The sequence below is a fragment of the Taudactylus pleione genome, unplaced genomic scaffold (assembly GCF_031769625.1).
Source record: "Taudactylus pleione unplaced genomic scaffold, aTauple2 ptg000004l, whole genome shotgun sequence".
In the NCBI taxonomy this organism is placed as follows: Eukaryota; Metazoa; Chordata; class Amphibia; order Anura; family Myobatrachidae; genus Taudactylus; species Taudactylus pleione.
In genome coordinates this window covers 9,393,174-9,420,078 of record NW_028284407.1, presented here as the reverse complement: position 1 = coordinate 9,420,078, position 26,905 = coordinate 9,393,174, and the positions used below count along the sequence as shown (strand labels likewise).

Here is a 26,905-nt window from a genome sequence, read left to right as displayed (position 1 = left end):
GGGATGCTAATCTGTTCCAGGGGCTAATCACCTTGTAAACACACGGATTTTCTGAGTGCACGCTTGTTAAAACTAGAAAACAGTAGTTTGACTAAGTCTTGCTGCATGGTGTAAGTAGCACTGTAATCCCCAGTGTGTAATGCAAATGACCTGCCTTTGTTCTCCTCCTGTCAGGCTACATCTGTATAGGTCTTAGTCAGGGGCTTTGAGTAAGATCAAACAGAAGGAAGTGTAGTCTTCATGCAGTTGTCTTAGATTTATTATAATGCAGATACAGTTTGATTCTATGGTTGCTTTTTGTGCAATTCACAGGGTTACCTGTTGTATGTACGTATCTAGTAAATTAGGTCATATTTCAAGTCCCGTTCCCACGTTTCCCAAACATAACATCGAGGTGACCCTAGGTCAGTGTCGGACCTTTGGATAATCTTGTAGAGAAGCTGGCAGAACTGTCTCTATCGTGGTCTTCGAAATAATTCTGTTCGATCCTTCGGCAAAAGGCAACAAGGTTGTTGTAGTTTTTCACTTTTTCGCGGAGTTCGTCGTTAGTAAGCTGAGTGGTGAGAATTGTGAACAGATGCCCGAATACCAGAGCGTCCAGCTCAGTGGGTCTACGGAAATTGGACAAGAAACAGATCAGAGCAGTCTTCAAGTCAAAACCATCTGTAACTCCTAATGAGGACAGAACACGTAAAATACATTCTGTAAAATGTTTCCATTCAGACGAATGCCTTTGATGACACCATGTTTGACAGTGAGGATGGTGCAAAAGCAAAGTGTTAAAATTGGAAAGTTTTATTCTTAGCCCATAAAAAAAAAAAAGAGTCAACAGTATATATAGGGGACAGTAGATGTTAAAATGGCATTTACAGTGGATTTATCAAGGTGGAGGTGGTTATTTTGTGAGCTGAACCAATATTCACAATAAATATAGTTTATTAAAAAAAAAAAAAAAAAGTGGCGTCAATAAGGCATGAGGCACTTCTTGCCTTATTCCTCAGTTATATTATTATACGTTAATAATAGGGCACCACAAGTGGTGCTCAGCGCTGTACATAGAGCAGGCAACAATAACGGTACAGGGTAACACAGTACAGTAAGTAGTACATAGCAGTAATTCTCAGTACACAATACAGCTGCGGCAGCAAAGGAACTAGTTAGCGTACGCTGAAACCTGTATCCAATAGCATATGCGCAGGTAACAGGTTTAGGGATGATGGGAGAGATGTGTAGGTGGGCAATAATCGGCCCTCCAGCTGTTGTTGAACTACATATCCCAGCATGCCTTGCAACAGTTTTAGCAAGGCCAAATAACAAAACTGTGGCAGGGCATGCTGGGATGTGTAGTTCGACAACAGCTAGGGGACCACTTTTTGCCCACCCCTAAAGGCAACGATCGAGTGGAGTACAGGGGTATAGGGCCACGGAGGTGGTGTAGGCTGTGGGCGATGTGCATGAGAAGACGACTGTGAGAAGAGAATGGTAGAAGACCCTGCTCCTAGAAGCTTACAAGGGGAAAATGAGGAGTAATCTAGTGTAGGGGGATTGAGACAGCGTAAGGAGACCTAAGGGAAGGATGCAAAAGTGGTAGAGACGGCTGATGCAGGAGGGTGGTGCGATACCTCCAATTCATCGTTGAATATTTTGGCACAGCCCAAAAGTGGGAGCATTCCCTCTGTGTAGGTGATGAAGCCACTTTAACAGTTAAAGGTCCATTCAACTGCGGCTGATGCCCGAGATGTGCCATTGCAATTGCGTTGGAACACGAGCAACATCCCATCAAACTGCCCGAATTCATGTATCTGTGTATGTAGCCCCACAGGGGCGTGTGTAAAATATTGGACCTAACTCTGAGTTGGACACAGTGGAGCGATTTTTCTTCTGCGCGTGCATCCAGTGTCCATGCGTACAGATTGCTATTAAAGCGCACGATAGACGCGCGGTCTCAGAAAGGTTTTGAAAATGTGCCAGGCATTCCTGGTGGTGACGGTTCGGTGGCCAAGTGGATGCACTGAGATGGTCCATCTTGGGGGCGTGTTATTGGAGCGTTGCTGATACTGGATGCGTACAGAAACGCAGAATTATTCACATAGGAGGCCATAGTCAGACGGGTTGGGTACGGGATACCGACACTCGGGATCCCGGCGTTCAGAATCCCGGCGCCGGCATACCGACATGGTTAATATACAGACACCTGTCGGTCGGTATCCTAACCCTCTCCCTACCCCTGACCCTACCTCCCCGGGGCCTAAACCTAATCTCCCCCTCCCCGCACCCTAAACCTTCCCCCTTAGTGCCTAACCATATCCCTCCCCCTAGTGCCTAACCCCGCGGTTGGTATTATGACCGCATCCTGTCAGACAGATAACCTGCACTTGCCATAGTACTGGTGTAAGTTTCGATAGCGCGACCATTGGTGGCTTCTAAAGCAGCACCAGGTGGCATCGGGCATCTGATGACACTCAAAGTCGCAGAGGCAATATCAGCAAATGAAGCAGACATGGGCAGGGCTGCTGAGAGCTGCGGCGGGGGGTCGGGTAATAGGGGGTGTGGCCTAATCGCGGGAGGCGTGGCCACGCCCCCTTCCCGTAAAAAAAAAAAAAAGATATGCAGCGCCGCGAAGCGGCGTTGCGCGCTGGGGAGGGGGGCGCTCTGTGCCCCCTCAGCCCTGCTCAAAGCCAGTGTCAGTGTGATCGCTCCACCCCACAGGCATAGGAGACTGCTGTGGCTGCTGCTCAGCAGCCACGAGCAGTCTCCACTGCAGCTCAGCACACGCTGTGCGCTGGGCTGCTGTGAGGGAGGGGGAGCGGCGCCGGACCCGGGCCCCGGTAATCTGTACCCGCTCCCCCCCCTCTCGGCGCCCCTGGACATGTGGACTAAGAATCAGGCCCATAACTGGGGAAATAGGAGTATAGTGACTGCAGTGGGGCCCAGCCATTTGACCAGCATATTTAGAATGTAACTCTCTACATGTTTCCCAATGCCCCACACCTACTCTACATAATACAATGCCCCACACCTACTCTGACATAATACAATGCCCCACACCTACTCTGACATAATACAATGCCCCACACCTACTCTGACATAATACAATGCCCCACACCTACTCTGACATAATACAATGCCCCACACCTACTCTGACATAATACAATGCCCCACACCTACTCTGACATAATACAATGCCCCACACCTACTCTACATAATACAATGCCCCACACCTACTCTACATAATACAATGCCCCACACCTACTCTACATAATACAATGCCCCACACCTACTCTACATAATACAATGCCCCACACCTACTCTGACATAATACAATGCCCCACACCTACTCTGACATAATACAATGCCCCACACCTACTCTGACATAATACAATGCCCCACACCTACTCTGACATAATACAATGCCCCACACCTACTCTGACATAATACAATGCCCCACACCTACTCTGACATAATACAATGCCCCACACCTACTCTGCATAATACAATGCCCCACACCTACTCTACATAATACAATGCCCCACACCTACTCTACATAATACAATGCCCCACACCTACTCTGACATAATACAATGCCCCACACCTACTCTGACATAATACAATGCCCCACACCTACTCTGACATAATACAATGCCCCACACCTACTCTGACATAATACAATGCCCCACACCTACTCTGACATAATACAATGCCCCACACCTACTCTGACATAATACAATGCCCCACACCTACTCTACATAATACAATGCCCCACACCTACTCTACATAATACAATGCCCCACACCTACTCTACATAATACAATGCCCCACACCTACTCTGACATAATACAATGCCCCACACCTACTCTGACATAATACAATGCCCCACACCTACTCTACATAATACAATGCCCCACACCTACTCTACATAATACAATGCCCCACACCTACTCTGACATAATACAATGCCCCACACCTACTCTGACATAATACAATGCCCCACACCTACTCTACATAATACAATGCCCCACACCTACTCTACATAATACAATGCCCCACACCTACTCTACATAATACAATGCCCCACACCTACTCTACATAATACAATGCCCCACACCTACTCTGACATAATACAATGCCCCACACCTACTCTACATAATACAATGCCCCACACCTACTCTACATAATACAATGCCCCACACCTACTCTACATAATACAATGCCCCACACCTACTCTGACATAATACAATGCCCCACACCTACTCTGACATAATACAATGCCCCACACCTACTCTACATAATACAATGCCCCACACCTACTCTACATAATACAATGCCCCACACCTACTCTGACATAATACAATGCCCCACACCTACTCTGACATAATACAATGCCCCACACCTACTCTGACATAATACAATGCCCCACACCTACTCTGACATAATACAATGCCCCACACCTACTCTGACATAATACAATGCCCCACACCTACTCTGACATAATACAATGCCCCACACCTACTCTACATAATACAATGCCCCACACCTACTCTACATAATACAATGCCCCACACCTACTCTACATAATACAATGCCCCACACCTACTCTGACATAATACAATGCCCCACACCTACTCTACATAATACAATGCCCCACACCTACTCTACATAATACAATGCCCCACACCTACTCTGACATAATACAATGCCCCACACCTACTCTACATAATACAATGCCCCACACCTACTCTACATAATACAATGCCCCACACCTACTCTACATAATACAATGCCCCACACCTATTCTACATAATACAATGCCCCACACCTACTCTGACATAATACAATGCCCCACACCTACTCTGACATAATACAATGCCCCACACCTACTCTGACATAATACAATGCCCCACACCTACTCTACATAATACAATGCCCCACACCTACTCTGACATAATACAATGCCCCACACCTACTCTACATAATACAATGCCCCACACCTACTCTGACATAATACAATGCCCCACACCTACTCTGACATAATACAATGCCCCACACCTACTCTGACATAATACAATGCCCCACACCTACTCTACATAATACAATGCCCCACACCTACTCTGACATAATACAATGCCCCACACCTACTCTGACATAATACAATGCCCCACACCTACTCTACATAATACAATGCCCCACACCTACTCTACATAATACAATGCCCCACACCTACTCTACATAATACAATGCCCCACACCTACTCTGACATAATACAATGCCCCACACCTACTCTGACATAATACAATGCCCCACACCTACTCTACATAATACAATGCCCCACACCTACTCTACATAATACAATGTCATCACAGCTATTTGGTGAGGTTATTTACACATATTACTATCAGTGTGAATGAGGATCTATTGTATGTACCCCCATAAATGTCACTGGCGACAAGTCACACGATGGAAACGTTGTAGTGACTGAGGTATTAAATGAAGCCACAAGTTTAATGTAACAAAAGCTCACAGCTAAATCTATCCGCTAGCATCGCCTCCGACAGGGAGTGCTAAGGAGCTAGGACACCCAATTTCAGTCTATTTGTAACTGGACCATCATTTTCTGCAATCTGTACATGTATTTATAAAGTGCCAACATATTATGTAGCACTGTACAAATTCTAGGATAAATATTTACAGTAGGTATATGAGACACTATACAGAGATATAAATAGAATTAAAGAATTTAAAGAAAGTAAGCTCTTTCGAGCAGGGCCCTCTACCCTCCTGTGCTTCTCCCTACTGTAATTTAAATTATCTTTTACTCCCCACTAGCGCAACACTTGGCTGCTTATGCGGCGTAAAGGTTGCCAATATAGCAATGTTTATCCATATCCTGTATTGTATTGTATTGTAAGTCAATGGTAACTTATTTGTCTATGTACTTTGTAAGGCGCTGCGGAACACTTGTGGCGCCATATAAATGAGAATAATAATATAACAAGTGATCCTGGCCAAAAGGGCTAGCAGTCTAATGCTGACCGCATCCTGTGATCCTCCCTCTCGACCTGAGTGACTGGATAATTTTCCAATTGGTCACACTGCTGGTGAATGGTAAATTTGGACAAGTGCTGGTTAATACTAGGGCATGACCGCACCCAGTACTACACGGGGCCCTGTTACTGCAGTCAGAAAACAGTCACACACACAGGTCTATAATGGTTCTATTTCAACTAAATTTCGGTCAAGTTATTTAACATATAAAAGATTAAGATCATATTATTATTATTATTATTATTATTATTATTAGAGATCACGCTCATTTTAGGCAATCACATGCTGGGATTTTGGGACGATTGCTGGAGATCACTAGCCATATGACAGTCTGTGTGGTTAGCTAATAAAACATGGATAAAAATAAAGTACTTGCGAATGTGCGCACCCTCTGGGGGTATAATGACCTATTGCTGAGATTTCCTGGAGTACCATGTTCCTGGGTCTCTTCAGGAATCCATACTTGACAGGGTTACTCCAGGAAATCTCAGCAATAGGTCATTATACCCCGGGAGGGGGCGCACATTCGCAAGTACTTTATTTATATACTTGACTATTTGAGGAGTGTGACCACCTCTGCGTTTGGGTGCTGCACTGTTGTGTTGAAGAGCTTTTTTCTCTGCATTATAATTTAGTAAATATGGAAGCTAAGGAAATTAAAGGAAGACTGCAGTAGCCCCAATGAGGTTTTCCACAGTAATGAGATTTTGAATGTATTAAAGTTAAGTAAGTAAACTTTAGTGGTTGCAAAATTGGCCATTGTAAGCAATAATCAACCGTTGTAAGAGGTCTATGGATACACTTTCCTGAATAGGTGAGTTTGGATGGAATACTGAAAGATGGAAACGAACATCTAGAATAATGCAGGATGGCTTTCATGCCTCACACATGTGTAGTGTGTGTATGTGCATCCTTATCACAGCCAGCGATGAAGACATGACAGAGCATGAGAGAGAGAGCGGGGGAGAGACCCGGAACCTTTGCAAGACGGGTCCAAAACTACTAGTCTAGCATAAGGGAGAGGATATAAGGTAGCACAGTGCTGGAAATAGCTTAGCACAGTAGTGTTGAGGGGCTGGAATTTAATTCCAGAAGTTCTATGGAATCAGAGAAACAGTAGATGCTATGTGGATAAAGTATATAGAAACATAGAATTTGAATGCAGTTAAGAACCATTTGGCCCATCTAGACTTCCCCAGTTTTTAATATTTTGGTAACCTCAACCTTATTTGACCCTTAGTTCTTTGTAGGATATCCTTATATCTATCCCAAGCATGTTTCAATGGCTCTACTGCAGTGGTTCTCAAACTTGGTCCTCAGGACCCCACACAGTTCACGATTTGCAGGTCACCCAGCTGGTACACAGGTGTATTCATTACTCACTGACACATTTTAAAAGATCCACAGGTGAAGCTAATAACTCACCTGTGATTCTGTGAGGGGACATGGAAAACATGCACTGTTTGGGGTCCTGAGGACCGAGTTTGAGAACCTGTGCTCTACTGTATTAGCATCTACCACCTCTGATGAGAGGCTATTCCACTTATCCACTACCCTTTCTGTAAAGTAAATTTTCCTCAAATTTCCTCCACACCTACCTCCCCCCCTCCATTCTCAGCATATGTTCTCATGTTCTAATTCCCTCCTGTACCTTGTTAAAACCCATGATATATATGAAAGTTTCTACCATGTCCCCCCTTTACCTCCTCTGCTCCAAACTACACATATTAAGATCTCTTAGTCTTTCCTGGTAAGTTCTGTGATGTAGGCCATACACCATTTTAGTTGCCCTTCTTTGTACAGTCTCTAATGTATTTATATCCTTCTGGAGATATGGCCTCCAGAACTGAACACAGTATTCTAGATGAAGCCGTAACTATGACCTGTACAGTGGCATTATTACTTCTTTCTACCTGCTACTGATTCCTCTTCCTATGCGGAGTCCAGAACCCGTATTTGTATGGGCTAGAGAAGAGATAGGTAATCAAATGGAAGACCAATAAGGAAAAAGCTTAAGCAGTCCAGGTTTCATCTTCTTCACTGACCATTAACTCATCTAGTTAATGAATCAAGGGCTCATATATGATGGCACTGTATGAATAAACAGTAATCAATAGATATATAGAAGAAAGCAGTGTTAATATGCTTTCGGCAAATATATCTGAATCCAATATAGTGTATAAAGCTATTTCTTGCCGACAGCACCCATGTGCAGAGGAATTACCATGGCCAGTGTCCAGCTCTGTGGCGTCAGGTAGTGTGACAAGTGACAACTGCTTCTCACTGTTTAAGCTGGTGGGACAACTACATGGATTGCCTGCCCTCTTCCCATGTCCCCTACGGCTCTCCTGCATAACAAAACGGACTAAGAAAGGAATAGTGCACTTCAAACACTTCTAGACAACCCTTCTGGGCTTTTCATGTGTCTGGAATTTCTTACCTAGTGAGAATAGGAACTACGTGGTGATGGTGGTGGCACTTAGCTCCATTTCTGTTGTGTAAAAGGTCTAAACAAATGGTAATAAACATCACATCACAATCAAAGGGGAGCAGTGACTCTGTGAAAGACACCACTTCCAGAGGCTGCCGTGAATACGGTGACCTTGTCACCCATGCAGATGTCGGGCCATTGGTGGAGGGGTAAGGTAGTATTGGAGAAAACGCATAGATCGGGCGCTCATAAACATACAAAAAAATAAATGAATGAAACTAAAATCAGCTCAATTCGGCCTGGGGATTAAATATTGGCAAATGTAGTAATAAAAGGAATAGCCACATTATAAGAACAGAGCATAAACCCAAACGGCTGGCTATGGCTAAGCTACCCTAACTGATGAGAACCTATCTGCAGCCAGGAACGTACTAACCTGCTACATAGAAAGTGTGAATGCTCCCACTACAAATATCCGGATAGTGCTGTGCAAGCAGCAGTATCATTCCAGACTGGAGCTCTCGGGGAGTGCGAATGACCTATTTCTATCTGCAGCAGACAAATATGGGGAGTATAGTTCCCCCTAGTTTAGGTGGTAAGAAGGATACTGATAATTAGGCTGCATTAAACAGATGGATATTAACTCTGTCATCTAACTCAACCTCTATGATTCCTTTTCTTCCTTCCATCACGTCCCACTACCCCGTCCTTGTATACGGAACTACTGTGTACGTTTTTTTTTATCTAAGTATTTGCTAAACTTTCCAGCTCGGTCAGATCCATTAGGGTTGCTGTGATTGTATTTTAGCCATGGCCCTTCCTTATATTCTCATTCCAGCATAGTGGTTATTAGTGCATAGCTGTATAAACGCCGACCCTCTCCCATGGAAGGTATAAATTGTATACGTGTTCCCAAGTTTTTAGTGTGGTTCATCCATTTACATTCTTCTATGTTATACAGATGTATCCTCATACACCTAGCACAGTTACGCCCTATGGTGCATCTAAGCGGCGATGCGATGCGACTAGGACGCACCAGCAGACTGCGCTGATTAATGCGATATGTGACACTTGTATATCTGTGTGTACTACAGTCTGTATATGAAGCACAATGGAACTTGGAATGAAAAAAGCAGGGGTCGCTACATTGTAGCACTTCGTACTCAGATATACAAGTGTCGCATACCATGCTAATCAGCACAGTCTCCTGGGGTGTCCTAGTCACATCACAATGACAATTAGATGTATATTTGTCAAAACAAAAACAAAAAAAAGACGCCCGGCGCTAGCAGAGTCTCCCGGGGCCTGGCGTGCAGAGAAAAGCTTTTAGGCGCAACTGCAGCAAAGATGTATACGGACACATCTATACATAGCAAATGAAAGTTACATATAGTATGCAAGTAACATCCATGTTCTAGACTGCAGAGTAAAGTTGATTTTTAAATGCACACTGAATATAGCGCAGTATATGTATTCTAAACAAAATTACTTACTGTTTATTGAAGAAGTACGGCTGGGTTCCTAACCTCTGTGATAGGGCCTGGCAGCACTGATCTACGTCTTCATACACCTGAAGGGAGACACATGCAATGCTTTCAGACTGCCCAGTGCGTAAAACTGATCCATCCTGTATAACGGTTACATTCAAACCCCTCCTACGTGGCAATCACTGCAGAGAGCCCTCGTGTCATCACGGAATGTCTGACCAGAGATTCTGCCACTCGTCCAGTACCACAGGTTACCACTCGGAGGTGGCTGCCAGTGGCTCTCCAGTGGTTGCGGAAGGCAGGTGAGGCATGGTTGCTTCCTATAGCAGAATTTCCATCTTCATCAGGACTTCATTACAACACAGTCAGACTGTATAAGACCATACGTATATATGCATACTCTCATCCCATGGCTCATCCTCCTGATGTACAACCCAATGAAACTGTAGGTATATCCACTAGACGTGTAATTATGAGGAGTACCTGACAAAGGGCCTGGTTCACTACCGTACGCAACTGCGTATGCAATAGCGATTATGCACGCAGCTAAACAGCGATAGTATGCTAATTCACTGCAATCCCAATGGAGTACCATCGCACCCTCACGCACACTTGCACAAGCTCTGACCTTGCTCAGAAATTGCTAACAACCAAGCACGCTATGACACCTCAGTCTGCATATGGCATCGCAGTGGCTAATTTATGCACGCCCCTGCAACGGCGTGCAAACGCACTGGCACGCCTGCGTTTCGCAGCCCACCCATCACCTCCCACAAACAGCACTTCCTGCCAATCATTCTGCAATGGATCTGCGTAGTCACTGCGATCGCAGTCCCCGTCGCAGCGGCCAGTTCGCACACTGCGATGCCTACGCATGCGCAGTGCGAAACAATCGGCAGATGGCGTACGTAATCGCAGTTGCCTGCGGAAATGAATCAGGCCCCGAAGACCACATTAGACGTGTGAATACATCCTTGAAAGTGCATGGAAGTGTCTCTCCAAACATACTGCTGACAGCTACATCTTTTTAGAATGGCTAAACGGCCTTTGTAATGTTGTATTTTGCACTTTGAACCTGTCGCCAACCCGTAACGAAGCCCATCTGTTTGCAAACCCCTGGAAAGCTGATGCTTAGTAAATATGCCCCTTGCAGTCAGAAGGGGACAGTAATAAGCCTGAGCAGTCATCTTCCCATCTCACTAGCAGACCCGGTGTATGCTACAAACATACGCTCTCTGCTTGTCTGCGAGGAATCCAGTACAGTATGTGCGAGCGACTAAAGTGACGATCACTATGTAACCAGTAATGAAGCACAAATTTCTTCCTTTGCAAACCTACACTGGGCAGGATTTACTTTTACATATGTGAATATGCTTGAAATGCCTTTTACAGCACAGATTAAACATATGAAATAAAGAGAGAGTCAGTGAAAGGGAGATATAATAATATACTGTAACCCCAACACCCTCCTTGGGTTGTTCTCAGAGGATAATTATAGTTTAATAAATCACAGCATACTGACCATGATTTTGTAAAACTATTACTACTGTACTTACAAAAGTTATATATTGATTTGTCACTTTTTCCAAGGGAAAGTCATGTCCTATACAGACAATGAAAGTAGCCGTATTGTGGACTGGAATACACCTAATTCAGCTCATAAATGGACTAGAAAATGTGACCAAACTGGGGTATAAAATCAATTCAATTGTAATTTACATATTAAAAACGTAAACCTGTGATCCTCAAAGGTGTTTCTGTACACAGAATTATTTTATGTCCCTCATTTTATGTCTACTCTTCTAGACGTTGCCTATTCTGCCCAGGATAACCTATGTAGCATGCCCAAAATGGCCGCCTCATGTGATACCTTTCATGGGTGGGTTATGTAACCTGTGGAATTGCCCAAAATGGCTGCACCAACCCTGCATTAAGCTCTTTGTCCCTGTTCCTTGCACTATGTTCATTGTTTTTTGGTTTGTTTTCTTCTTGCCGTAATACTAAACCTTTGTGCTATGCTTTTTATGCTTGTAAGGCGACTGAGTCCTGTTGGAGAAGAGCGCTCTTTCTACGGCGGAAAATAGGTGTGCGCTGTGTTATGTGCTCAATGTACAAATAGGTACAATTAAGTGAACATAATATGCACAATATCTTTGCAGATTCTGCACATTTAGAACTGGCCCATCCGGTCAGGACACCACTAGGCGCTCCCCAGGAATAGATATATGAGGACTATAATAGACCAGCAGTTCATTCAGGAGACATGCAGATAAGAGCAGCGGTTCCAGGGGAAACACCCAACTGAACACTAAGCAAATAAGAGGAATAATGCCAGACGGAAAACATCATTTTCAGGTCTGGACCAATGGCACAAAGATCACTGACCTGTTCCACGTTTTTTCCAGCCCAGCCAATGGCTTTCATTTTTCTCTTAACGTCCCATTTCTTTTGAAGAACTAGTATAACGTTGAGTGGCCACGAGTACGGGGAGCTGTACCGAGGCTCCGTGATCTAAATAAGACAGAGAAACCGCAAGACCCTCAGAACACAACAGACAGAGCAATCAGGGAGGGAATACTAGACGGCACAGCCTAATGGGTTACAATTTCAAAAATGAATATTTTACAAAACAAATGCATAGCTTGCAGCGGTAAATATTTTCCTTTAAACATTGCTTCTTATAAATGTAAAAAGAAAATAGCTAACAGCTATATTAAAATTTGCTAGATGTATTGCAAAATGTATGTGCCAGCAGAAAAAAAATAAAATACATCGTATCAACTAATGGTATAAAACCTCAATGTTTCATTTATGAGAAGGGACCGACAATTGTGAACAAAAGTGTTTTCTCATTAAAATTTAACCAAGATAAATGCTTCAGAGTCACTCACCTCTTCTAGTGTAGCTTCATCACACCACTGAATATACAACTGCAAGCAAAGAAATCATATAAAAATAGATACTGTATACAGAAGAAAAGCAAAGGGGAGAAGGATTTGGGTTCATATATAAAAGGGTCTTTATCTTTTACATACTAGCCAATCAAAGCAACTACTGCCCTTATATAAAACAGTGTTTGCTCAATCTCTGCTACGAATTTCGCCTCATCTCACATAGATCAGAAATAGAAATATATAAAATTTTGGTAAAATTTTGCACAAATACGACTTGAAAGTGGAACAGGGATTATGTATGCAAAGGTGCCAAATTTCCACAATACGTATATCTCTGAATTTTTCTTATGGTTCATCATTTCATGGAACACTGGGCCTGATTCAGAGCCGCTCGTAAGCGGCCGCTCGTTTGCTCCGAGCGATGTTCGCACATCTGCGCATGCGTATGGGTCGTAATGCGCATGCGCCAAAGTCATTGCGGTCGGAAATCGTGCACTCGCAAAACAGCGAGGGCTTGCTAATTTGAGTGACAGAATGAGGCGTTTGTGGGTGGTAACAGGGGAAGGTGCTTGAAAACGGGGAGTGGAGATCCGAACGCAGGCGTGCCAAACGGGTGTTTTAAGGGTGTGCATAATTAACAAAGCAGCGTCATCGGCTACGTCACTTGGTTGTCTCTTAGCCTGAACTGTTCGCATGATCGCGGTAGGAAAATCCAACCACAAGCACTGCGAGCAGTTCAGACGCCTTTCGATGTACTCGATTAATCTAATAGCGGAGATGACGTATGATGCGAACGGCCAGGGGGCGTCTCTACAAAATAGTGAGCGCTTTGTCGTTCGCTCGCTCAAAGAGGCGTCAACAGACCGCAAAGAGCGAGCGCTCTATTTAAATATCCGGCCCCTTTTTCTGAACGAGCGAGCGCAAATAGCGTCCGGCTCTGAATGAGGTCCACTATTCCTCACTGTGTCCATGGAATTTATAGTCTGTGAACAAATGACTGTGAATTCATTCTGCTGTGTGGGGTGGTTGGAAGTAGGATTGGGCACACATAAGGGCAAATTATGCTGGGTAGAAATCCAAAGAAAGTTTTGTATATTTTAATTACTAACTGATGTATGATGTTGAACTATTACTCTTACTTCAGGTGTTTTTGGCAAAAGTCAAGTTACCACCATTTTGTTTGACTGACCCAACACCCTAATTAACGGAAAGACAGATCTGGCCAAGTTGTATCCAATCAGAATAGTATGTGCATATGCAAAAATGCGTAAAGTCGCTTCTGCACTGTATGCAAAAACCGTAGTTTGCGTACGTAATCTATGTGACTAAGTATCAGCCCCACTGCCTCTTGGTAGGAATGGACTACAAGCTTGGGACTTTAAAGTGTATATCTCACCTTTATATATGTGCCCCCATATACTATTGCCGCAGTCACGCCAAACAGCCATTTGTGCGGCAGGTCCCATGCGACTTGCGGCAACCTATTTTTCGCTTAAATGTGTGTCTTAGTCACAACGCAATGCAACATGAGACTACACTAATTAATCCGATATGCGACACTTGTATATCTGTGTACGACTGAGTCTGACTCTGTATACAAAGTGCTACAATGCAGCGGCCGCAGATTTTTACCACGCCAGGTCCCGTTGTGCTTCATATACAGATTCACCCTCAGTCGCACACAAATGTAATCAGTGCAGTCTCATGAAGTTTAGTTGCATTGCCTTGCGACTGTGGCCCGTATTCAATTTGAGCGGACCCGTGATTCTTTTCCGCCTCCCGGACTTTTCGCCTACATCGCGTGTTTTGCAGGCGGAAAAGTACCGCACGCGTGCACGCCTATCCCCGTATTCGATTTGAAAGTACGCGAAAACGGGACCCGGCGAAACTGAAACAAGCGGAAAGTCCTGTCAGATTTGGGGAAATCAGCCTGACACCCCCCAAAAGATGCTCTGACATGGGGGTTTACCTATGGTGCCCCCCGATTTGGCTTGCTGAAGGTATTTGGTGTTTTTAAACGGGCTCAATTGCGAAAAATCAACCTGCCGCAAGCCCCTGCAATGAAAAAAACACCTGGGGCAAACTTGGGGACCCCCCTAGAGTCTAGTTCGCTAGTTTTTAACTTTGTCCCGCAACATTTTTTTTTTTCGCCCCCAAAATGAAAGTGATTTTTTGGGGTGTTAAGTTTTTTTTTTTTAAATTTTGATGCAGTTTACCTTTGGGGGACTGTCAGAAGGTTGCACGGGGGTTCTCGCAACGTTGCACCCCAAAACCCCAATTCTGCACTTTTTTCCACCTGCTATTCATAGGCGAAACTTTTCTGCCTCGTACACTGCATTGACTTTCCGCCCAGGCGGAAAGTCTTTCAAATTTAATACGGCGATACTTTTCCGCCTGGCGAAATGACGTCATCGGCGATACTTTTCACCGATTCTGGCTTTTCGCCGCAAATTGAATACGGGCTTAAGACGCATATTCGAGCAAAAAAGAAGATACGCCGCTCAGTGCAGCTCACTCGCGCCGCTTGGCGCATTAAGGCTAGAAGTATGAAGACACATCTGTACATAGTGGAGGCAGCTATGTGTAGGGATGACTCAGTCTGTCAGTTTACGGGGGGGCTGGAGACATCACTTTGTGTTTTGCACACCTAGTGAATTACTAGTCTGCAATGTAGTACAAATTGGTCCAGGTTAAAGAAACGCTTTCTTCCTCTGTGTGAAGGTGACAGGTACATTTTGGATTACAAGTTACATACAGAAAGTAGTCATTTAACAACAATCAGTTCCCAGAAAAACAGATATATTTATGCAGCATTTCCTAAAATGCCAAATATTATAGATTACATTACACACAATTCTAAATCGTGTTAATGTGCTCCTGTAGTGTCTGCCAGTATCGTAACTGAGTGAAATGTAAGGGACAATACTTAGTTATTTCCAGCAGTGTTACGTGTGAAATGACTTCATGTACTGAGTATGATGTGAGTCAGAATCGCTATACAGTTCGTTTTATGAATTACACTAATCTGAAGCACAGTAGGTGGAACAACGTCAGGCAATTATAAGAAATGTACAAACGTCTGCAGCAATTATTGCTCTGCTTCAAGAAGTAGATATACAATATGAAATGTTTACTTGCTTGGACAAGGTAACACAGGAATAATATATACAAACGTATCTGTTCTATGTATTATCTGTAAGGGCTCATCCACAAGGATTTATATCTTATGTGTGTGTTCTGCTGCATGTAGCAAGGAGCAAACGCAGATCAGACATGGCTGCTAATTCCAGGGAGATGACAGATTCCTGGGCACTATGCTCTGTCTGTACGGAGGTCAGGAAATCTACGGAGCTTACAAAGAGCAAAGAGGAAAATGCCCTATTTTGTGCCGAGTTTCCAAAAGAATATTACATGGGGATCAATAATCTCTAGGATAATTTTTCTTCTGTGTAGTTGATGTGAGAAGAGCAGCAATGTGGGTGAACCTTACCAGGGGAATAAAGCTAAAATTAAGATTTTAAGAAGCAGTCTTTTTGAGTTGCGGAATTTCAGTGATTAAGGGGTGAATTCAATTAGCTGCGGGAAATTACAGCAGCTAATTGACCCACCCAGGTTATTCAATTGAACCCGATAGCCGGCACGATTGGGGATATTTTTTCACCTGCCTTGAAACAGGCGGCCGATAAAAAATCCGCGCTAAGTGTAATTTTTTTTCACGTCCGATATTGCAAAAACATTAAGTGAATTGCACCCTCCCACCCCAAAAAAAATTGCAATAAAAACCTGTTTTCACTGCACGAAAGATCATCGTGTGTAATTGAATTCCCCCCTAAATCTGCACCAAGAAGTTAATATAAAGACTACAAGTGTGATATTGAGTGAGGGGGGCTTCTGTGTAAACGCTCAGTCCACCCGAGGAGCGAGGCTAAAAATTGGGCCGTTTTTAAGAAAATGGTCACTTTTGCATTATACTTATTTATTTAACAATTTTAAACGAACTTGCTGGTTAGCACTGAATACAAAATCACTGTCGACTGAAAGAACATAGTATAAAGAATCCCAAACAGTAGTTACCAAGGGATTGGTATGATTCACCGCCGGACACATGCCCGACGGTTCTAATGCAGACACTGGAAGATCGACGGTTATAATCCCGACAGGCAAGTATTTCCTATTCACTAACCTAACCCCCCCCCCTAACCCTTCCTTAGGGGTGCCTAACCCTAACCTCCCGCCAAGTGCCTAAACCTAACCCCTCCCTGTAAGTGCCTAAACCTAACCCCCCCTTCCCCGCAGCCTAAACTTAAGTCTCCCAGGGGGTGCCTAACCCTAACCTCCCCCCGGGGGTGCCTAACCCTAAGCCCCCCCTAGAGCCCCTAACCTAACCCTGTGGCTGTCCGCGCCCGGCTTACCTACGATCGGTATGCCGGGCGTCGAGCTCCCGGCGTAGGTAAAATGACAGGCATCGGGATTTTGACGCCTGTCATTAGATCCATGCTGAGATTAGACAGTCGGCATTTAGACCGTCAGCATCCCGACTGCATACCGTTACACCACACGAAAAAAACAACAATTGTGTCAGGAGAACAGAGGCAGTTTGGCACCTGATAGAGATGTACTGGAACCATAAACCACGTTGAGTTTATGAATGAGCTGCAGCGATAGAATACTATAATAGCGTAGCATACCTCTGCTGTCAAAAGCTTATTATTAACCAGTTCCATATATGCTTTCATCTCTGCCCTCTGGACTTCATCCAACCCTTCGCTGAGTGCATGGCCCTATGTGGGGAAATAGGTCAAAGACTTATTATATGAACATGCATCTGTATACAGTTTGCTTTTAACATGTAACTACACCTAGTTATTTATCAGCCATATCAACAGTGATAAAACCAAGAAGCATGGACCCGACTGTGTGGGAGCAAAACCGGCCACGTGAGAGGTTATATTGTGGCGTCTCACAGAAAGCATGGAGCAACTAAATCACTGCTTAGAAACCAAAATGTTTAGCAGCCAGTTTATTCATCCACAATCAACAAGTGGCAAACAGGCTCACAGTAAGTGTAATGTTATGGCATAGGCACAATAATGCAGATTTTCTTTATTATTATTATATGTCCTTTCTTGTGTGAGTAAAACACACTAAGGGGTCTATTTACTAAGCAGTGCTAGGAGACAAAGTGAAAAGTGATAAGAAAGTGATAAGGTGCCAGGAAATCAGCTCCCAACTGTCATTTTTCAAACACAGCCTGTGAGATGACAGTTGGGTGCTGATTGGCTGGCACCTTATCACTTTTCACTCTGTCTCCTAACACTGCTTAGTAAATAGAACCCCTATATGTTGTATGTGTAATCTTAAATGCATAAATCAATTAAAGGTTAAGTTTTAAATACATATTTATAGATAAGAGTGCCCCCACTAAGGAGTCTTCTACACTATACTGCTATACAGGATAGCTACAGTACGAGTGTATTTCACAATAATTCAGAGTCTGACTGAACCAACCGATCAGCAAACCTACTGCCCAACATGTGTGACATACTGCTTGTTGAGAGATCGGGTTGTTTACCCATTTTACCATTAGTCCCTGCCTACCACTGCCTATGCGTTTTTATACAAGTCAGACATCCTACGTCAGCTTTATCTGCGGAATAACTGCTTTGCATAAAATCCCCTGGTGGCCATACAGTATATATTATATTATGTATGGTTCCAGCACCAATGATGCTACTCTGCCCATGGCCAGTAAGGGAACAATGTACATATACAGTACAGAATAGTGCAGGCAGTGCAGTTAGCATTGGTGCCAAGCATGAATCAATCAATTATATCTTTGTACTTATAAATAATAATGATGATGATGCTTCTCTGGAAGAAAAATCTAAAATTACCCATATGTGTGGGTCAGGACGCCATAAAGTTGGTTATTATGGACTCGCTCCCAATAAATGATCTATATTCAGATAGAGGGAGTGAGAGAAGGATTATCTGGCGATCCAGCAAGATTATCTGGTTCTAGCAGTCTCAGACTCGGTCTGGGAATATTTCAGAATAGGCGTCTCTCAGGATGAGCGTCCCTGCCGCAAAGTCAGGGATATAAATCCAGAGTGAATCACTTTGTGATGTGTTCTTAATATGCAGTGTCATAGAGATATGTGTAGGCCTCTGACCTGGGATCCTTCTTTTCCCTAGTAATTAATCCCCTGGCATTCTGTGCCCTTACCCAGTGGCATCACTATGGTTGGTGACACCCATTGTGCTGTACTCACCATGTCACACCTTATATGGCTCTCTGTGCGTGCTCCAGAAAGGAGTGCGACCTTGTGCCACCAAAGCCACACTCCCTGATGCATAGCATTTGGGGAGATGACCCTGTTCTCATCATACTGGAGGCTTGCCCATTGTTCCTGGTGCTGCTTGACAGCCTCCTGGCTCTCTCTCTCCCGGCACAGTGGATTACACATGCATGTGTGCATCATCTATCACCGCTGCTCGGTGACACCAAAATAGTAGAACAGCGCTAATATTTTGGTCACCCCCTCGGATGGTGTCTCACAGTGCAGCCTGCACACCCAAGGCCAACACCCCCGTGAAACCCCTAGTGACGCCACTGCCCTTACTTCTTTCATGGCAGCTAGCCTCCCAACACCCTCTTGTCTCCCATTTCTTCCAGCACCCTTCCCCCTCGCAAGTGCAATCATTAATTTATGGGGGCGTTACTCTCCTTCTCTGGGAAAGTAACCAGTCTCCTAGATCCCACCCAATTCTACAGAGAAGTGAGAGGTATAGGGACTAGAGGACTCTATGGGCAGCGAATTGTGTTCACGTGGCCACTTTCTCCTGTGTCCAAGGGCAAAAATCTCAGCATTGAGCAGTGGGCAACGATAACACTATTATCGGTGCCATGCATCTTGCACCTCCCACCCATAACTCCTCTCTGGGAGATCCTGGAAAGGGGATACAAAAGTGGGTGAATGTAGCTAACACCACATATTACTTACAGTAGATAAAAGTTTGTAATACCCCTTTTACAAGGGGCCAGGGTTGGATTCCCAGGTCAGTGTAAAAGGGGCCAGGGTTGGATTCCCAGGTCGAGAGACCCGGCAATCCAACCCAGGTAACTTGCAGGGTTTTACACGGGAACAACCTGTGAAACCATGCAGTGTAAACGGGAACCCTGGGTCATTCGACCAGGTCCCGTTTACAGCATGGAGACTTCCGGGTTTCTTAGCGCTTGGAAATGATGTCATCTTCAAGCGCCAGGAGAAGTGTTCCACTGCACCCGTGTGCAGTGTGAACAGCGACGATCCGGGAATAATCTGGTTCGGCGCCACAGTAGAAAAGGTCTGTCCTGGGTCTGACCCGTTTTGGAACGGTGTTCCAAATCTTGGGTCAGACCCAGGATTTTGGTGTAAAGCAGTATTAGTCTCCTTTACACCATAAAATTAAATAACACCATACACTGAGGAATACCGACTTTGAGGGACCAGGAATCTCAGGGTGCAATGAATAATCACTGTGCATAACTTAGTGTTGGTCATGAATAAGTCTATTGTTATAACGCTTACCTTGGCTTTCACAAATTGGACTATTGGTCCCAGTTCCGATATTACTTGATTCCCAACATGGATAAAAGGAACTTTGCCTATGAAATATAAAAGGATAAGATGTACGCAGACTATACACTCAAAGCACTTTGGTAAAGTGTAGTTCTTCCAATCTTTTATAGTCATTCAAGGCTACACAATACATTATGGGCAAGACTAACAAATTAGTGAAACTGCCAACATAGAATCTACTGTTTGGTTCCTCAAAGATCCAATGTCTGGAGTTTTGGAAGCCAATGTGAGCTCTAAGTCTAGAGAACTTACTGCAGACAGACTTGTTACTAAGTCTATTTCTAAAGCTTAAACACTGTAGTAGGACAGATTTTCTTACTATAATTCTAGCAATATTTTATATTAAAAACATAAGTACGGTAAAGTAATTAATACAGTTACATACTGAATGGAATAGTCACAATATGTCTGGTAGATGCCGAGAGTCTATTACTGCCAGTGTGATTCACACCCCTCATTATTATCAAGAACTGTGAGCGCAATCATATTAAATTCTCATCACACTCCAGGATTTCAGCACAGTTCTTGGTAATCTGAGGAACCAAATATTATATATAATATTATGTATTAAGCCGGCTATACACTAGCGTATCCCTCCCCTCGGCCTAAGTTACAAGATAACTGTCCAATCTGGTCATGCATAGGCTTGCCATATCATCCTTTTAATTCAGTACACATATGAATTATACCAGTGATGTGTGGTCAATGGCTGGGGAGGCACAAATGGGAGTGTTGGGAGCCTGTCTCACCCCCTACTCACTGTAACTCTCCACTCACTACACCAAGCATCAGTGTCCACCGATTCTCCTACCTGCATCACTGTGTCTTCTCTTGCTTCTGCTGACTAAGCTCCGATCTCTAAACACTGCAGTGAACTTCCTGGTCACATGACACATCCAAGGTGTCCAACAGTGCTCAAGGCCAGCCCCCTATACTTAGAGGCATGCCTCTATTAGCGCTCTTTCTGTGCAGATTGCAGCCCATAGTGTGACCCCGCCCCCAGCTCTGCAAGCAGTGTCTGAGTATACAGAAGCGAGGCTGAGCTGTTGCTGCCTCATCTCTCCTCTCCCTGCAGTCCCGGGGAGCTCCACAAACCTGGTGAGTGTTAACTATAAAAATTATTACAATGAACAAAGAAGATATTTATAAGTTATAAATATCTTCTTTGTATTATTCTAATCATTTTTATATCACATCTCAGGAGTATGACAGGGGAACCTGTGTAATTCACATGTGCCATGAACTAAAAGGGATAATATGGAAAGCCTAGCCATGCAAGCTGCCAAATAATAAAATCTTGCCATTTGGCACTCAAGCAACTAGATTATTTTTGTAATTGACTAGGTCTGACTGCACACACATGCCTGGGGGGATGGACACAAGCCAGTGATCTGTAAGGTCCTTGAAACTGTGCACCACAATGTACATATGGGGATTGTGAAGACATGTAGAGACTATTTTAGTGACCTATAAGTGACTGCAAACTAAAACAGGTCATTGTAGTAACATTTATATAATACAAAGGGCAATCTAGTGGCATTTATACAATACAAAGAGCATCTAGCGATCATTATACAATACAGAGCATTCTAGTGACTGCTATACAGATACACAAGCCATCATAAGAAACTATATATAATACACAGAGTCTTCTAGCAACAATATACAATACAGAGAGCATCCTACTGACCTTTCTAAATACAGAGGCCCTCATTCAGAGCCACTCGTAAGCGGCAGCTCGTTCGCTCCGAGCGATGTTTGCCAAACTGCGCATGCGTACGGATCGTTATGCGCATGCGCGAACCAGTCAGTGCGGCCGAAATTCATGTGCTCGCAAAATAGCGAATGCCTGCTAATTTGAGTGACAGGATGAGGCGTATGTGGGTGGTAACAGGGGAAGGTGCTTGGAAACGGGGAGTGGAAATCAGAACGCAGGCGTGCTTAAAGGTCAAAACGGGCGTTTTATGGGTGTGCATATTTAAAACAGCAGCGTCATTGACCACGTCACTGGGTTTTTTTTTAGCCAGAACTGCTCGCAAAATTGTGGTAGCAAAAACCAACCCCAAGAATAGCGAGCAGTTCATACCCTGTTCGATGTACTCGATTAATCTAATAAATAGCGGACATGACGTCGGATGCGAGCGGCCAAGGGGCGTAGTTTCCCAAAAAACGACCACAAGTTTTGTTCGCTCGTTCAGACCTAGAGGCGTGAACAGACCGCAAACAGCGAACGGTTCATTTGAATAGCCACCCCTATTTTCTGGACGAGCGAGTGCAAATAGCGACCGGCTCTGAATCAGGGCCAGAGGCTCTTAATAAACAGTATAATACAAAAAGCATTCTAGTGACATATACAATACAGAGAGCATCCTAGTCACCTCTATACAGAGTTCATCTTAATAAATAACAGACAACATGGAGAGCATTCTAGTGACTTCTATAGAATACAGAGAGTGATTTAATGATTGTTTTACAATACAGGGAGCATCTGAATTAACAATATATAATCCAACAAACATTCTAGTGACCCATATGCAATGAAGAGAGAGAATTCCTGACTGCGAGCCAAAAAACAGTGCATATGAGTGACTACTTTTCAATGTCTGCCCTGTTCTGAGCTCAGTATAAAATGCAGGTCCAAAATCTTTGACAGTTTTACAATAAAAGCACTTCAAATCTCTGATGGCTTTACTATAAAGGCACAAGAGCTATGGTGGCTTTACATCACAGACCTACTCCAATCTATGGTGGTTTTACGATACGAAACAAAGACTTCTGGTAAATTTATATTGTAGCTAATCCCATTACGCCACCACCCCACCCTTGTTTGTGTCTCTATTTATATTGAGGTTAACTAAAATCTTTACTTATGTTACTGCAAATAAATAGAATCCATATATTAATAGTGTGAGAACACATATATTGAACCAAAAACAGTAATTCTTAAATCTATTGGAATACTTGTGTTTAGCACCACTTTCAGTAATAAGATAAAACCTAAAAGAGGTCGCTCAGAATAATTTAATGTGTCATAATTCTATTTTTAGAACTGTGCATGCGACCATTACTATAATTCCAAAGAAGTTGTAAATATACACCATAAAAAAGGAAAATAAAAACGTCTGCAAAACATGGCTAATTCCATACTCTGTCCTCAGTACCCCACACAGGTCACCCAGCAGAAGCACAGGTGTAGTCATTACTCACCGACACAGTTTAAAAGATCCACAGGTGGAGCTAATTATTTCATTACTGATTCTGTGAGGAGACCTGGAAAACATGCACTGTTTGAGGTCCTGAGGATCGAGTTTGAGAACCTATAGAACAATCTCTGTTCTGGCCACACTGAAGGATCATCAAGGAAAACAAAGCGAAGATTGCAGAATAATAAATTATTATAATGTATATATATATATATTTATATATACAACACACACACACACACACACACACATATATATATATATATACATATATACATACATACACACACACTTACGTACACTTATGCTGCCAGTATATTATGCAGCGGGAAGCTGACGGATGGAATCCTGACCGCCGGCTTCCCGACTGTCTAATCCCAGTAAGGGTTAAATGACAGGCGTCGAGATCCCGATGCCTGTCATTTTACCTACGCTGGGAGACCGATGCCCGGCTTCCCGATCGAAGGTAAGCCGGGCACGGACAGCCGTAGGGTGGGGGGAGGGTTAGGTTAGGGGAACCCTGGGGGGACTTAGGGTTAGGCACTCCCCCCGGGAGGGTAAGGTTAGGGGAAGGGGGGGGGGGGATTAGGGTTAGGCACCCCTAAGGGAGGGTTAGGGGGAAAAATTAGGTTAGTCAATACTTACCTTTGACGATCGGGATTTCCTCCTCTGTCGGGCTGCCGCTGTCAGGATTAGGGTAAATCATATGTATTCCTATGCAGCACTATACAGATCAGCCCCTGGCTAAGATATACAATCGCACACATAAATAACGCCCATTTTAGTTTGAAGACTATGTAGCAGAATATCTTGGACAATGGGAAGACAACGGAACACTGAAAGAAAACACATGTGGACCCAGTGAGAACATACAAACTGCATGCAAATCCTACCCTGGTTACAATTAAACCCAAGGATTCAGCATTGCAATGCTATCCACTGTGCCATTTAAACAATTGTGTGCGTGCCAATGTCTCTAATTTGCAATGTTGCTATTCGTCCCTATTTTTGTTGTCTACTTTAAAATATATATATATTATTTGTGCGTTACTTTTTATATCTGTAATAATGGGGTCATTCTGCGCACTTAGACTGATTCAGAGATGGATGGTAATGTGATTGCACCTGCGATTCCGTACGGAAGGCAGCAGCGAAAATATGATAATTGTCCCAAAGATCACTTGCGCATAGAGACGCCTACTGCTGCTTTATTATCTGCGTACGACGTCTCTTACCTGCGTAAATATCGGTAACATCGACGCACATCGCACAGCCATCTTGCCCTTCTGGCAGGTCTATCCAGTTACAGAATCGGTAGCTCTCCTGGCACGCACAGGGCTCTCATGCTGCGTAGGAGATCGCAAGGGAACACTTTCTGCACGCCCATGGAACAGCGCTTAAACGGACAGACACTCCTCCGTTTTTTCTGACCACCCCTCGTTACCACCACCAAACGCTGACAACCTGTCACTCACTTTGCGATCGGTTACTCCATGTGTCCGTAATCGCATTGCGATCGCTGCACACGCGCAGCTTATATACACGTGGAATTGCAAACAATCGCTCGATCTGCATAAATATCAGCATTGCGTAAGTCTCTAAATCAGGCCCAAAGTCCTTTAAGAAAACTTTATTTAGCAAAAAAAAGAAAGCATAATGTAACATCAGAGCAATCATTTCACAGCCAGAGGAGGAAGGATCATCGTATGAAACTGGAGGGGAAACTGTGTCGCTCCCTGTGGCTTCACGTCATATTTAGAGGTTCTCCAGTGTTCTTCACCAAATGTTCCCCCCAAGCACATGCAGGAAACCTGCTGTTAGACCTGGTTCACACAGAGTTCATGCTAACAGCAGGCTCTGACATGGTCCTTTTCAGTACATTCCCCCTTCTCTCGCTCACAGTCAGCCTAAGGGTAATGGATAAGGTACATCGCACCAACAAAAGCCTCATCTGCATCCATACTCCAAAGTGTATTACAAAAGGCATGAAGATCTTTTTGAACTGCAATGAGTCAAAGGTTTCATTCAGACAGTACTGCCGTGTTACTAGTGGACGGATCTTTTCATATTCTGACATATATATTCACCATTTGTAACCGCCCTTACATTCCTCTAGTAGACGGGAGACATACTGTATCTAGAATACATTGTCATTGAGTTTCCTGGGCTGTGCAATGTTCCAATATATATTTACAGGTTGAGTCTCCCGTATCCAAATATTCAGAAATACGGAATCATTTTGGCATGACTGAGATAATGAACTTTTGATTTTTGATGGATCAATGTACACAAACTTTGCTTGAGCCACAAAATTATTGAAAATATTGTCTAAAATTACCTGCAGGCTGTGTGTATAAGGTGTATATGAAACATAAATGCATTCTGGGTGTATATGGGGGTCCCATCCCCAAGATATTTCATTATCATATGCAAATATTCCAAAATACGGAATATTCCGTTATCCAAAATACCCCTGGTCCCAAGCATTTTGGATATGGGAGCCTCAACCTATATACATATATATATATACACACATACACACACATACTGTATTTACAGATATATACACAAATATATCTGTATACACACACAGTGTGTGTATATATATATATATATATATATATATATAGATAGATAGATAGATAGATAGAGAGAGAGACGGACACACACACACTGGGAAGGTTAAACCCTACGGCCCGCACCCATAAATAGGGGGTGTGGCCTCTCAATAGGGCGTGGCCTTGTGGGAAATGCAGAAACGCCCGACCCACGCCCGTCTTAGTCATGCTAGGGGCTTGCCCAGTGTTCCCACAGGTGGGACACAGACACAGTGCCTGTAAAATGGGACTGTCGCACTGAAATCGGGACAGTTGGGAGGTATGGGTTCGGTTGATGTATGAAGCAGTGAAAAGAGTGGAGGTGGACCAGTGGAGAAGTTGCCCATAGCAACCAATAAGCATCTACCTATCATTTTATAGAATGTACATTCCTCAAAGCGGATTGGTCGCTATGAGCAACTTTTCTACTGGTCCACTTCTCCACTGTTTTCATTGCTTCATACATCATAGTGACACTACTTCAAGTTCACAGGCTGAAGACGTGGGAACATTTGCAATTTACAGATAAAGGACAGTGATATAATTACAATTTATTAGCAATTATTGGTACAGCGTCAGCATACACTGTAGCTTTTAAAAGCAGAAAACAAGACTAAGGTATAATAGGG

The 26,905-nt window shown here is 43.7% G+C and overlaps 1 protein-coding gene across 1 annotated transcript in view; it reads right to left on the bottom strand.

The window, feature by feature from the left end:
- Positions 1-232: 232 nt before the first annotated feature.
- The window catches only part of MTX2 (metaxin 2), an 81,722-nt gene continuing 55,049 nt past the window's right edge, over positions 233-26,905 (bottom strand). The window contains exons 5-10 of the mRNA XM_088474337.1: positions 20,426-20,502; positions 17,543-17,635; positions 12,852-12,890; positions 12,346-12,471; positions 9,967-10,043; positions 233-611 (exon numbers count right to left, since the gene is read on the bottom strand). Coding sequence (XP_088330463.1) covers positions 401-611; positions 9,967-10,043; positions 12,346-12,471; positions 12,852-12,890; positions 17,543-17,635; positions 20,426-20,502 — 623 coding nt within the window. The 3' untranslated portion in view covers positions 233-400. The remainder of the gene's footprint in view (positions 612-9,966; positions 10,044-12,345; positions 12,472-12,851; positions 12,891-17,542; positions 17,636-20,425; positions 20,503-26,905) is intronic.